Below are 13,504 nucleotides of genomic sequence, written 5' to 3' on the forward strand. Positions count from 1 at the left end.
GTTAAAGTGTGGATTTGGGCACGTCGTGGTCATACGACCAAGATTTCTGTCTGCTTGGCTTTTTAAAGTAAAACGCGCCGGTATTAGTGTAACTTCACAGAGTGTGGAACACCTGAGTCATTTTGTTGCAAGAATATGTGCATTTTTTTTTTATCTGTTTAAAAAAAGTCAGGTCACCCAAATTACAAAAAATATATGTTCTCCTTTACTTTTAGTGGTATTTAGACATGTAGTTTTTGTTTAATTTGTAATTTTTCATTTCTGTGAGTACAAGAATTAAATTCTGTTAACCTCAGTTGTACTGGGTTGGAGGCAGAAAAAGACAGATAATTCAAAATCTGGACAAATAAAACCACTGCATGTGTAGATACAGTACTACTAGGTGTGAGGCAAGGTAAGTAAGGAATATATTATTTTGTAATTTTGGTGAACCAACTCTTTAAGTTATTGTTTTTTGTATTATCGGTGTTAAACACACATGTTCCGGTTTAGCCTCTTATGTCTTTTTATTTCAAACACGCATGTAATTATACTTTTCGTGACCCAGTCCACCATTTTGTCAATGGCCAATCATGCTCTCCTACTTAGCCAAGAATCGCTCTCTACTCACGCCGTTACCAGGCTTTATGCTTTCCCTTTGCCTTCTCTGACTGCTCAACCTCTTCACAGATTCGGCCCATATTGCCTGAGGTCAGCCATTGAATACAGTATAGGCAGTGTGTGCTGATCCTCCAAATTGCCATGTGTGAAATCCATCCCACTCGCTCCTGGGGGAGTAGTCATATCACTCAAAATGAAACTGCCTCTCGTATCCTCCCCTTATTCTTCCACTTCACTGTTCTCTCTGGCCGCCTGGGACTATGCAGTTGTGAGGCTTTATAGTGGAAGCCTATTAGACAAATCTGAGAAGAATTCAACGGAGGTGCTGTGATACCAGGATGTCAGAGTGCTCCACTGTCTCATATAAATATATCAGTCATGCTGGCTTGGAGGTCTCACTGAATTATATTATACTCCTATTTTGGTATAAATGCAGTGGAGGGATTGTATCGTCCCATATAGGAGAAAATTGCATCAGGTTTTAGAGAAAATTCTTCGTTAGATTTATTAATAACTTCTGTCATAATGTCTCAGCCAATGTGGGGTTAAAGCTATTCGGACGTCAGATATGATTAGAATCCATTTCCATGCATGAAGTGGCTTCCTATCACTTTTAAGTATGATGTGCTTCATTTGAGCATCTGCACATTATTATATATGAGTTTCAACCTAAACACCGGTGTCACCTGTGCCTCTCCTCATCTCATCTGTCACAATATTTTCCATTTCCCGCCTGTGATGTTCTACAGGCAGAATGTAGCCTGCCCTCTGTCAAATCAGGGAAAGAAGAGAAGGGGAATAAAGGAAAAGAGAGGACAGAGACGTTAAATTGCATTATGGCTATTATGCAGGAGAGGTATATCTCCCTGCAGCTGGCAGAGCAGCGCATGCGTCTCTGGCTCCTAATGAGCCTGCATGGAGGGACCTGTGTGGAAACAAAAGGCTGTGCTTGTCGGCCATACCAGACCCCTCCACCGCCCCCCCCCCCCTCCCCTCGCTGCTCCCCCAGCCCTGAGCGTGACAGACCAAGAGCAGAGCGCCGGTCCCTTTCTGGTGGCGTGATTAGATTGGGGCCGAAGTCTCCAGCTGGCAGGCCTGTCTGTGACTGGAGGCGGCCGTCCCCAGCGCTTGTCACTGGCTGACACCTCTGACAGGCAGGGGACAGCTTCAGCAGACAGGTTCATTAAATGGCATTTTTTACAGCTGGGCCTCCAAAAATGAGGGCTGGGCTTTGTCAAATCTCCAAGTCTACAGGGGCCCCTGTGTGTTGGTTTAGACTAAAGCTTTGTTGTTATGACAAATTTTTTGATCTGGGCTGTTTGAAATCAGCTCTTTTTTCTCCTCTTTAGCCTCTCTTTTGTTGACAGCTAAGCCTTTGGCCTGTACTTTGTCACAGCAGCAAAAAGTTCACTTAAGCTGGGTAACAAGAAACAGCCAGTGCTAAAATATTATTATACTGACAATCAATTTTAGAGCTAACATATTATAGCTGCATTGATACGTTTTTAATTCGAAACAACCGGCAGTGGAGTGTTTGACAAAACGGTGTAAACTGCTTGGTTTATTACTCGCTGGGTTTTTATTGGTATGATACCATTTCTAGTAAATGATATAACCAATAGAAAATTCAGGAGGCAAATTCATGACATTGTTAAATTACAAACATACAATAAAATAAGCAGAGACTGTGCAGAAAATGACAAACCATTCAGAGCCTGTAGACATCCAAATAACTTAATATGTATTCAAATAACAGCTCACTGGTGCTTTGATAGAGTAAGACGTCGTAACCTTCCCATGATGCATATTTGTATGACTTGCCTTTCAGCATCGCACTCAGAAGACACATCTAGAACATCTGGCTGCAGAGCAGGAGGGGGATAAAAGCTACCCTGCCTACTAGTGAGCTGCTGCTGCTGGCCCTCACCGGTTCACCCGCAGCTATAGCTGTCCCTCCATCTCACCTCCCATCCTCTCTACCCCCCCCCCCCCCCCCCCCCCCCCCCCCCCCCCCTTCAAGTCAGCACGCTGCCTCCTCTGGGCCATGCTGTCTCTATGACAACTGTTTGAGTTGGGGGTTGCAGAGGTGTCAAGCAGGGGCATTACTGGGAGGAGAGCACCAGAGATGCTGTGCTGCACATCCAGCATCTCCACCTAATCCAATTTTAATTGAGCTCCAGAGATTTTGGATGTGGCATGGAGGTCGGGCATGAGCTATTCCAGGGAGAAATTAAGGCAGCTCGGCTCACGCTGCACTCTTCCAGCCTGTCACTATTTTAAATGAGCATTAGCATCAGACCTAACCCAGCTGAACATCTCATTCTGCTTCCCTCCCTCCCTGCTTACTCCACCTCAATCACCCCTCATACACATACAGACACCCACACATACACACACACACACACACACTAACTGTAGTACTGTAGGGCCTCACCCCCTTACTGCCCTGTTATATCTTTATTCTCCCTCACACACACTTTCTCTGAACTGAACCTATGTGTGATTATAACCCGGGGAGTTGATGAGGTTGCTCCCCGGCTCTTACTGTTGGACAAAATTGTTCAGTCGGAGGGAAGTGAGATGGGAGGAGGGGAGGGTGGAGGTGTGTGAGGGGACCATTCTCACCTGTCAGAACAACTGTCGTGGTTTTCTGTGTGTGGACCTGCAGTCCCAGTGGTGCTGCATACACTAATGATCCTTTGTCTACCCTCTCCTCCCCTCGGTATGATGGTTTTTATTGATTATTTATGTGTCACTGGCCCAGGGGGTCGTTTTTTTGACCACTTGCCTTTACTCTCGTGCTATAGACCGATTGAACAAGTGTGAAACACATATAGGGAATGTGTAGAGAGCTTCAGATTGTGTAGAGAAGTGCCTTAAGATATGCTGTAATGCCTCACAAATGCTTTGTTACAGTGAAAATAAGGAATAAACGAGCTGGTATGTTTAATTTTGAATACAACTCATGAAATAATTATGAAAAAAGTAATTTTATTATTATAATGGTTAGAGGAAATTAGCTTGTTAGCAGGTTTAAATCCCAACTGGGAAATAGAAGAATGAACTAGAATACTTTTCCATCTCTCACCAGCTACTGTTGTGGCGTAAACAAGACAGATATTAAACTGCTCAGTGACAGACAGTAGAAGTTTTATTCAGAATAACTATATGAGAGTACTTTTAAAATGATTGAGGTATCCTTCATTAGCAATTTAGATTTTTTTTTTTTAAGAAATAATTAAAAATTGTAGCAGCTGAAAACTTTTTAATAAGTGAATACATGTCAAACACTGATCTCTCCTTCGTAGGATTTTACTCAAAACAGAGTTGGCAGAGCTGAATGTTTTTGTGAACACATCAAAACAAAGCAGTTTACATCAATACTTTGGTTCAAAAAATTTAACTCATAATCTAAGAGCTCTCACAGAGGACATTGTGACGTGTCAAAGTAGGTAAAGCACTGCTGTCACACTGTGATTGCTTATTGGGACACTTCGAACAGAGCCATCCTTAATTTTATTAGTAAGACTTGTGCTTTTCCTACTATCACAAGTCAAAAAGTCTTGTGAAAAAGGTTTATTTTGATCTTCCTGTCTCTCTCTGCTCTTACAGGTCTTAGCATACACCGAGGGTTTACATGGAAAGTGGATGTTCAGTGAGATCCGGGCAGTCTTCTCCAGACGCTACCTCCTTCAGAACACAGCGATGGAGGTCTTTATGGCCAATAGAAGTAAGTGAAGTGCCAATTACAGCTTTTGAAGTCAAGTTCTTCTCTTTTACCTATCATTAAGTGATATGTCTCATTGTTCATAGCATCAGTCCTGTTCAACTTTCCTGACCAGGCCACAGTAAAGAAAGTTGTCTACAGTCTTCCTCGAGTCGGAGTGGGAACCAGCTACGGGCTCCCACAAGCTAGGTGGGTCACACTTCCAAAAGTAATGTCAGAATAAGACTTAACAAAACACAGATAGCTATTTCTAGTTTAATTCCGTCATTGCCTACATTACTTCCCCCTGTGTTGTGTGTTGGAGCATCTGTGTAGTTTGGCCTGTAGCAATCATTTGAAGTCCCATTGCTCCAGTCATTGAAGTGGATGTGCACTGACCCTGACTGAACTGACCTAATTCTCTGACAGAAGACTCTGTACAGCAGGGCTGCAGCCAGGCCACTGAACACAGAGAAAACCCCAGATTCACAGTGATAACAAGCCTATTTATACACCACTACAAAACAAGCACATTTCCTTCAGTCTTACATTAATTAAGTGGATAAAAAGCAAGCCTCCCTGAATTAACACATAGTTAACTGTGTAGTTTAAGAGTACTTTATTTGCACTTAGCTCATTTAAGCTACTGGAATCAAAAGTGTGCGTAACTGTGAATGCCACTGCATTGTATCCTTTCTTAGGAAATCGTATGTATGCTTTTAGTCTCAGTATGTTCGTTCATACCTGAAGTGCTAAACATAGAGCTGGTTATCATCTACTAAATGTCATCGTTTATGCCCCGGTTTACTGAGATGTAGAAAATCCTTTGAATTTAAGTATAGCTTCATATACAGTACTGTAGGTGCTGTTTGGCTTTAACATTTTACGAATATAAGTTTAAAAATGTCCATAACTAACACTAACCGTCTGTTGTCTGATTTATGGTTTAAATGTTTTTCCAGGCGCATCTCCCTGGCCACCCCTCGGCAGCTTTTCAAATCCTCAAACATGACCCAGCGCTGGCAGAGGAGAGAGATCTCCAACTTTGAGTACCTCATGTTTCTCAACACTATATCAGGTAATGATGTACAAGGCTGTGATTCCCAAGTGACACTCTATGCTTATACTTTTTTAAGAAACTGAAGCCACAGAAATAATATATTCTGGTTTTCACAGCCATCAGTTAAATAGATGGATTCTGGTTTGTTTTTCTTCCTTATTCGGGCAAAATTTACAAGCGCTGAAAGTGTTACGTTTTAATCTATTATCTATGTGAACCTCTTCCCTATTAGAGTCTCATGACTTAAGGTTTAGCAATCATGATTAATAAACCTTATGTGTCAGTGGCACTGGAAACATACTATAAGAGTCCTCAGGTATGTCCTATTTGTTTAAGAATCCATGGTATCCTTAAGTGTTCCTCAACGCGGTACACTTCACTGTTCGTAGCAGTCTGCTGTTTGAAGCAAAGAGCAGGCACAGCAGATTTTGCCAGATAATTAGTGCCTGGTTTTGTGAGAGCGTAGACATGTGTGTCTGCGGAGTTGAGAGGCTCTGTTGTCGACTCTCTGATCTGAACTGCAACTAACAGGGAAGGCGAGAGCGACTGCACGCTACTTTGCTCTGAGAGGTGTCATCCTCTCTCTCGCTGCATATTCATGCATATTTATATTTAGCCCGTGCTTGAGTTCGATACATTATTGTCAGCTAATTAGATGTAAGGCAGACAGAAAAACATGCCCAAAATTCATTAAAAATCCCTGGTAATGACCTGGGCTGACAGGGATGTCAGAATAGTGTGCGGCGGCAGACAGGCGGGGGGTGAAGTGCTGGGAAGAGGTGCGAACGGGAAGTGGTCTTCTAATTAAACACTATTCCACTGCTATTAACATCCTGCCACCCCAACTCAGGCCTCAGCACCAGTAGGTCTAACCGCACCAACACCCCCCGACTCTTCCTCAACATTCAACTCGCTGATTTCTTTTCACTATGTGGCATTAACCTGGATAATTATGCTCACTAGCTTCCCTCAGACCCTGGCTATTTTGCAGAAACCCTCGCATTGACTAGCCTGTCAGACGTTACCACTCGCTCAGCTAGAATTAGATTCTCTAATGTCAATGTGCTGCACTCCGTGAGCGAGCAGAGACATACCTGCTGGACTGGTACAATTTGAGAAAATTTTGTTGGTAATCATTAAGTAACTTTCTGGCTATAGCTAGCAGATTTAGGAAGTGTTATTTTATTTACTGACTTGCATGATAAATAACTTTTAGTTTTCTGACCTTAGTGTCGCCACCTCTTGATACCACTTTGATTTGAAAGCTTTTGATGTGAGGTGGGGATAGAATATCATCTCTGAGTGCTTAATTAACATCAATTTATCATGAAAAATTGTAACATTATCAATGCAAAATGTACAAGAGTGTCTCATTCTTGCAATAGTCATTGTGAGATGATGCAATGTGTAACTTTGTAGTTTCCATTGACCTCTAGTCATTCTTACAGTACGAGTGTAGCTTGGTCTATACTAGTAAACATTAACTCTGGAAAAGAATAAAAACATAAATGTGAAATGTTTCCCGGGACAAAATGTGGTAACACTTTGTGTTAAGAAAGGATGTTATAGGAATGTGGTCAGACCCTAGGGTTGTCATTGCTCCCTATTGCAATTTAGTTTCATTTTTCTTAGTGAGTAAAATCAAATGTTGTTTCCTTTTTTTTTACTGTCATTTTGCTTTGAGTGTACACTTTTACAGTGATTTATTAACAGCAGTAATCATTTCAACAAAACCATTATAGCAGACCCATCCCAATCCTGGATTACAACTGGCCACCACCTGACCTCACAGCTGTATCAGTGTCATCTTCAAAAGAAAAGTAGAGCATCAATGACAAAATGTTACATTCTCTTGGCTTTTCCCATGGATTTCCTATGACACGTTTTGCCATCTGAAAACCATATTTCCACTGCCAGAGCATAATTCACATCTGGCCAATCAGCAGATCAAACTTGCAGTGACATTTTAAGCGTGTGGAGTCATGGCCCCCAGAAGAATCTATATCTCTCTAATTACATCCACTCCTTACAACTTAAAAATACTTATGCTCTCTTTAAAGTTAAAGATGGCCTCCTGTAACTCCTAAAGTCTATTTATATGGTATACTCAGCAGACAAAGGCATGAGGAGCGCAGAAAACATTCTCACGTAGCAGACAAAGCCTTACCATTAGTATACATGTTTCCCTGGCAGACTCCCTATGAGACAGGAAGTGCGTCTGACTGACGGTTCTGAGATTGGGGGCTTGTTGGAATGTTGCATGCTGATCCCCCAAAGTAACTGAAGCCTCGAGTGTACCCTGCCCCGCTTTCAACCCCTCTGTTCCCATCCAACCCTTCATCACTCACAGATTTCTGTCTGCTCTGTGTGTCTAGGGAGGACATACAATGACCTGAACCAGTACCCAGTCTTTCCCTGGGTCCTCACCAACTACGACTCTGAGGAGCTTGACTTGACCTTGCCAGGGAACTTCAGAGATCTCTCAAAGGTACCAAGGCCTCTTGGCCATACACCTAAGTATGATGGAGGAGGGGAGGGGGGGGGATGGGGGGGCAAGTAGGGGCAGCTGGCTCTGAGTGCAGGGGATTTCCTTATTAAGGCCCAGACTGTAAGAGAATATCATATTTAATGGTAAAGCAATCATGTGTCGAGTCTAAACTCTTGAGGTGGAATGCAGAAAGTGGAAAATGCTGATTGTAACATCCTGTAATGCTCAAATCTCATAATGTCTTATATCAAAGATTCAGCACAACATTTGCTTAGCTGCTAATTGTATTCACAAAATGTTTTTCCATTTAGTAATTCAGTAGTGAAATTTAGTTTCTGCTTGAGTTTAACTTCTTTCAAGGTTGATGAACTGATAAGAGCAGGTCACAAGAACAGCAGTGAAAGTCGTTCTAATTGTGGCAGGTCGAAAACGCATCAAGCAGCGCAGAGTAGCGAGAGTTCTGCTAACGCTGCCAAATCACAAGAGGTCAGACACAAATGACACTAATGCCCCGCAAACCCTCGGAGATAAAGTTCAGTGTTACATTTGCTCTGTCTTTGATTGAAGGGGAAAAGGCAGCAGATCACTCTACCACAAACTGTGGCCTGGTTTACTGGTTTACCACCCCCCTTTGTATCTGTCTCTGTCTCTCTCTCTCTCTTTCTCTCTCTCTCTCTCTCTCTCTCTCTCTCTCTCTCGCACATGCACACTGCAGCTCACTGACCTGAAAACAGTCGCATTCCTGTCTGAGCTCTCTCTCTCTCCCTCGCTCACTTTATCGCTCCCTCATTCCCCCTTGTTTCCTTCAAAGCGCCGACATTCTGACAAAGAGCTTCACTTTGCCATCTCAGTTCTCAACAGTTTGTATCAATTTTCAGCTTTTCAAGGCATGTGTGTGCCGTGTTATGTAGTGGGAGAGGAAGAGAACTTGAAATCAAAAAAAAAAAAAAAAAAAGAAGTTACTATGAAACAATCAAAGAATCAAGAACAAGTTAGATAGAGTGCTATGAATTTGAGAAATGATCTCCCACTGCTCTGGAGCACTTCTTCACATTTCAGTAAACCCAGAATGTTTTGGACAAACTGCTCAGTTGCACATCTTGCTGCCATCATCTCAGCACTTGTCTGCTTTTGGCGGCTCCGGCCTGTGGGGTATCCAGGTGGGCTGAGAGAGAGCCCTTGGATATGTGTGTGTGTGTGTGTGTGTGTGTGTGTTTGTGTGTTGAGGGGATGATCAGGGCTGAGCCATGTGCAACCCTCCTGCCCTGGGGAGACAGTTATGTATTGTAATGTATTCCAGTGACATCCTCCCATGCTGTTTACAGGGCTGAGCTGCCTTCATTAGCATGAGTTCACAGCCCGTGTCTCCTGACAGTTGTCCTTGGAACCCCGGGGCGCTTACCTCCAAAAGTTCACAGCTAGTGTAGCAGGGAGGGACAGAGGCCCCCGCACTTCTCCTCTCTGCTTGGTCTGCCCTTTTGTTCAATTATGGATCAGAGCGAGCTGCACAGTCTCCAGAGACTTGTTCATTGTATATTAGGGCTGTGTGCATCTCTCTAAGGTGTAAGTCCGGTGGGTGTGGCTTTGTACCATGTAAGCTGTATGTGTAGTTACTAGGGCTGGGAATCGTTGAGTTTTGGTACCAGCAGGATACCTTACTTTGAAGAATATGAACAAAACAACCACAAAACATTTTTTTTCATTTAACATAAGAGGTCAAAGTTATCAATTAAATGCTGTCTACACATGAACTTAAAAAGTAAAATGCAGTACAGTTACAAATTGGCAAAATTACGATTTAAATCTGAAACTGTCAAAGAATAAATAAAGAAGGTTATTGATCTGAGGAAGAATTCTTTGTCAGTTTTCAATATTTGAACATTTTTGATACATGATGCAATAGACCCATTTTAATCTGTGCCGAAAAAGTATTATAAGTAGCGGTTAAAACACTTTTTTTTTTCCTGCAGTTGAATAATATCAAATCACCTCGTGTAATATTAACCATCACTCTAGAGCTGCAGCATTACATTAATAAATTGTCATATCATTACTCTTATAGTACCGCACTGGATAAAGCTAAATTATAATTGCAACTAAATTATAAACATCATTGATACACTTCATTCATTCTCAAATGATCCCACGATGGCATTGCACAATTTGGGAGGCTTTCTTTCCCACACATCAGAGCCATACCAGAGACCTGTTTGACAAATCCAGGTGACTGCCACTTGATAGACAGCATTGTTTGAACTGCAGGGAGCTCTGTGCTGATGTGCCGAATAATTTCCTCCCAAACCTTACTGCACACACCTACAATTACCTGCTGGTTGGGTATTCAGTCAGCTGTGAACAGTGCTATTGAACACTGCGTTGCCCTGCCCCGGGCCAGAGTTCTGCATATTTGGATGTCAGATACATTCATGCAGTGAAGTGTTTCATCAGATTCTAATGATTATTTCTTGATGGATTGACAAGTGGATGGTAGATAAGGGGAAGCTAATTTTCCTCATAGCTGTTAAATGATGTGTTAGAAATTCTTATAATTGCACCAGAAAACAAAAGAAGCAGATGTGGGTTAACTCTGTGTTTCTTTACCCACTGACTGAAAATGATTGTGTCGTTTGTGAAGTATTGTTTTAAAAAAAAATGACACACATTTCTTAACCCGTGCAACCCATTCAAGTGTTAACACACATTTTTTTTTCCTTAAGATAACAAAAATAAAGCTGATGTTGTTGATTTATCTTACAGAATGTCAGAAAACCCTTGTCAACATATTTTGGATGAGTTGTGTTAAGATGGAGAGACGGCTTTTGAATCTAACAGTCTCCTTCTCAAAGTTTTTGATGTGGCACTCAGTGAAAGCTGATCATCTCTAAGAGACGCACTCTGACTAACGCAGACAGAGCGTGGGTGCTGTAAAGATCCTCTCCACACTTTTCTTTCCATAATGGAGCCTTTTTCACCCTCACTTCCACTCCAGTCACGCAGTTTGGGAGCACATCTGCTTTATTTTGTGTTGGAGCAACTTGATTGCATTAGACTGGAGCTGCATGCAGCCCTGCCTCTGACAAGGCAAGCAAAAACGACTGCGACTTCTCCTGACAGAGCACCATAGCAGCATACTGTAATGTAATTTCTTTTGAAATATAAAATGCAATATGCGTCTCTTAGGGAGGTAGCTTAGATATACCCAAACAAATGGAGGCACTCTCTGTGCACTCACTCACCAACAACCACGTTCATTTCCTGCATCTTTGGACTGCAACACCAGAAATGATCCTGATTGAATCTGAAGCCAAATCTGTGTTTGATCATACTTTGTTTAGTTGTGTTGATGTACTTCTCTGGGTCAGGTGTTATCCAAGAAATGAACTCAGATAGGAGCAAGTGTGGAACTGTCTGAACCAGTTGTTTTCATGGTCTTATGTCTGTGATCAGTGTGATATGCACTGCAGGGAAAAAAGGGAAGAGGTGATTATTCTTTGTTGAGTAGATGTACGCATAGGCTGATTTGGGCTTATCAACAGATGGTGAGTATGACAGGACTAAAGGCAATAAAGTTCCACTGAAGTACTTACACTATCTCATCATTAATGGGTTTGTATTTCTCATTAAATAGCCAATCTATCATACATTCCCCTCATATGTGTGGCTGTTCTTTGGTACTCAAAACAAGGTATAAAAGTATACCGCAAGCAGAATACATTTATTTTTGGAAAGTGTTATTTAACCAGGAAATTTAATTTGACATTTGTGAGGAAGATATAGAGTATTCCACACATGTATTTATAGTATGTTTTCCTATGGTTAAGGCTCTGTAGAGATGTACAGGATATGGACGAACCTGGAAGTAGCCTTTCAGTTTACTTTATGCTTTGACCCGATCACCTATGGTCAGTTCATTACAATTTCATGTTTTTATTTAAAACACTTTCTTTATTTCATAATATGTGCATTTGAGACTGGGGCAGATATAATTAATCTTTAGATAGAACTAAGTTAATATGTAAGATTGTATCAAAGCATGTAAATATTGAGCTGAGACAGTTGTGTTGAAAATTTGGACAAAAGGCCTTATTTTTGTACAACTGCAATCACAACCATTGTGCACAAATAGGGCAACAACTGAGGACTTGATAATATATTAGGTTCTATAGCCTGATGTTGATTTTGGAGGATGCAACAAGCCGTAACTAAAAGTTAAGACTGTGCTTTACAACCTTATCTTTATATACAGATGGTTGGCAAATTAAAGGAAACCACATGTCTTGTGTAACTTGTTGGGTCACCACGAGGCAAAACAGCTTCATTGTTCCTTCTCCTCTCATTTATTCAGGTTTTTACCTTAATTTTTTACCCCATCTATGTATTTTTACAGTGCACATGCACCTTCTTTCTATAAATATACAGTACATCTACCTTGCCTCATTATTTGCATCAATACAGGGAAGTGTATTAAATCACCTGCAAAAGTGGTAGTTGATCATTTTTCGGGTTAACTCTTTCTTTATCTTTATTTTGTTGTCTTTTTTTTAACATTTCAGTGAGTTTGGTGTATTGCTCCAAAATTTGCTGTATACTGTAACAGTCCCAGCTTGAGCAGTGTTCAACAACCTGCCAGGTGCGAATTTTCCCGTAAAGATGACAGCAACCAGTGACAATAAATAACACCTACAAGTTCACCAGCACAAGTTTTCGAGAAAACAAAATGAAAGCATTCTTACTTCTATACTATAGCAGTCACATAGAAAACGTCTCATTATATTGTATTTCTACTTACACAGCTGAGCGGCTTGGGAACACAGAACGTTTTTTTTTGTTTCATTTAAGTGGAGTCAAGTAGAAGAATTAACAGGAAATAACTTGTCACTAAACATATCATTGGATCCCACCCTGTAACTGTGTGCTTCATTCACGAGGTGTTTGTGGTTGGTTTAGTGTCACGAAAAGGTAGAGAGGCTGATGGCAGTGGAATGGAGACTGAATCTACTTTTTGAAAGTACCTAAAATTTAAGGTTGACAATTTTAATTTTAGCTCATAAAATCCCTTTTAAAGGGAAACTTCAGGATTTTTCAACCTCCAATGTGTCCCCTGCGTCCTGTCAATGTACATACATACATACATACACTAAAAGTGCTTGTTTTTGCCACTGACAGGCTCAGATTGTTATTATAAGTGTCTGACAACATTATGGAAAGGATGCCCACAGAGAAATAAAACTTTTTTCTTTACCTTTCAATCCGTTTGTTATTGTGTCAAACCAAGTCTCGCTCAAGGAGAAGTGTCTCTCTGAAATCTCATGAGGTCTCGTAAGTATATGGTTCATATCACATAGTTTTACCTATAAATATATGAGTTAGGTTGTTGTTGATCTTCTTCTGGTACCATGATATTAAAACGGGCAAGTAAAACACTGTAAATCAAAATCTTGCCAATCAGTATGAGCTTCGGTTCTAATACCTGTAACATGAAGTGTTTACTTTTTCCTCTCTTACACTCATTACTGTTACTTGCAGCTGTCTTTTCCTTATACTTCTCCCTCTGCCACGTCTTAACTGGACCTTTCATACAGCTCAAACCTGCATTAGTTAAACTAGCAGCGGTTTTACAGAGTGTGAGACATCTTGTGGCTTGCACCCC

The 13,504-nt window shown here is 41.2% G+C and overlaps 1 protein-coding gene across 9 annotated transcripts in view; it reads left to right on the forward strand.

The window, feature by feature from the left end:
• The window catches only part of nbeab (neurobeachin b), a 205,827-nt gene that overhangs the window by 166,173 nt on the left and 26,150 nt on the right, over window positions 1–13,504 (forward strand). For all 9 annotated transcript variants that reach the window (XM_042414356.1, XM_042414357.1, XM_042414361.1 and 6 more), the window contains 4 exons: window positions 4,213–4,330; window positions 4,414–4,516; window positions 5,269–5,384; window positions 7,742–7,854. In XM_042414356.1, the coding sequence (XP_042270290.1) occupies window positions 4,213–4,330; window positions 4,414–4,516; window positions 5,269–5,384; window positions 7,742–7,854 (450 nt within the window). The remainder of the gene's footprint in view (window positions 1–4,212; window positions 4,331–4,413; window positions 4,517–5,268; window positions 5,385–7,741; window positions 7,855–13,504) is intronic.

This window comes from Thunnus maccoyii, chromosome 6 (assembly GCF_910596095.1).
Source record: "Thunnus maccoyii chromosome 6, fThuMac1.1, whole genome shotgun sequence".
Classification (NCBI taxonomy): Eukaryota; Metazoa; Chordata; class Actinopteri; order Scombriformes; family Scombridae; genus Thunnus; species Thunnus maccoyii.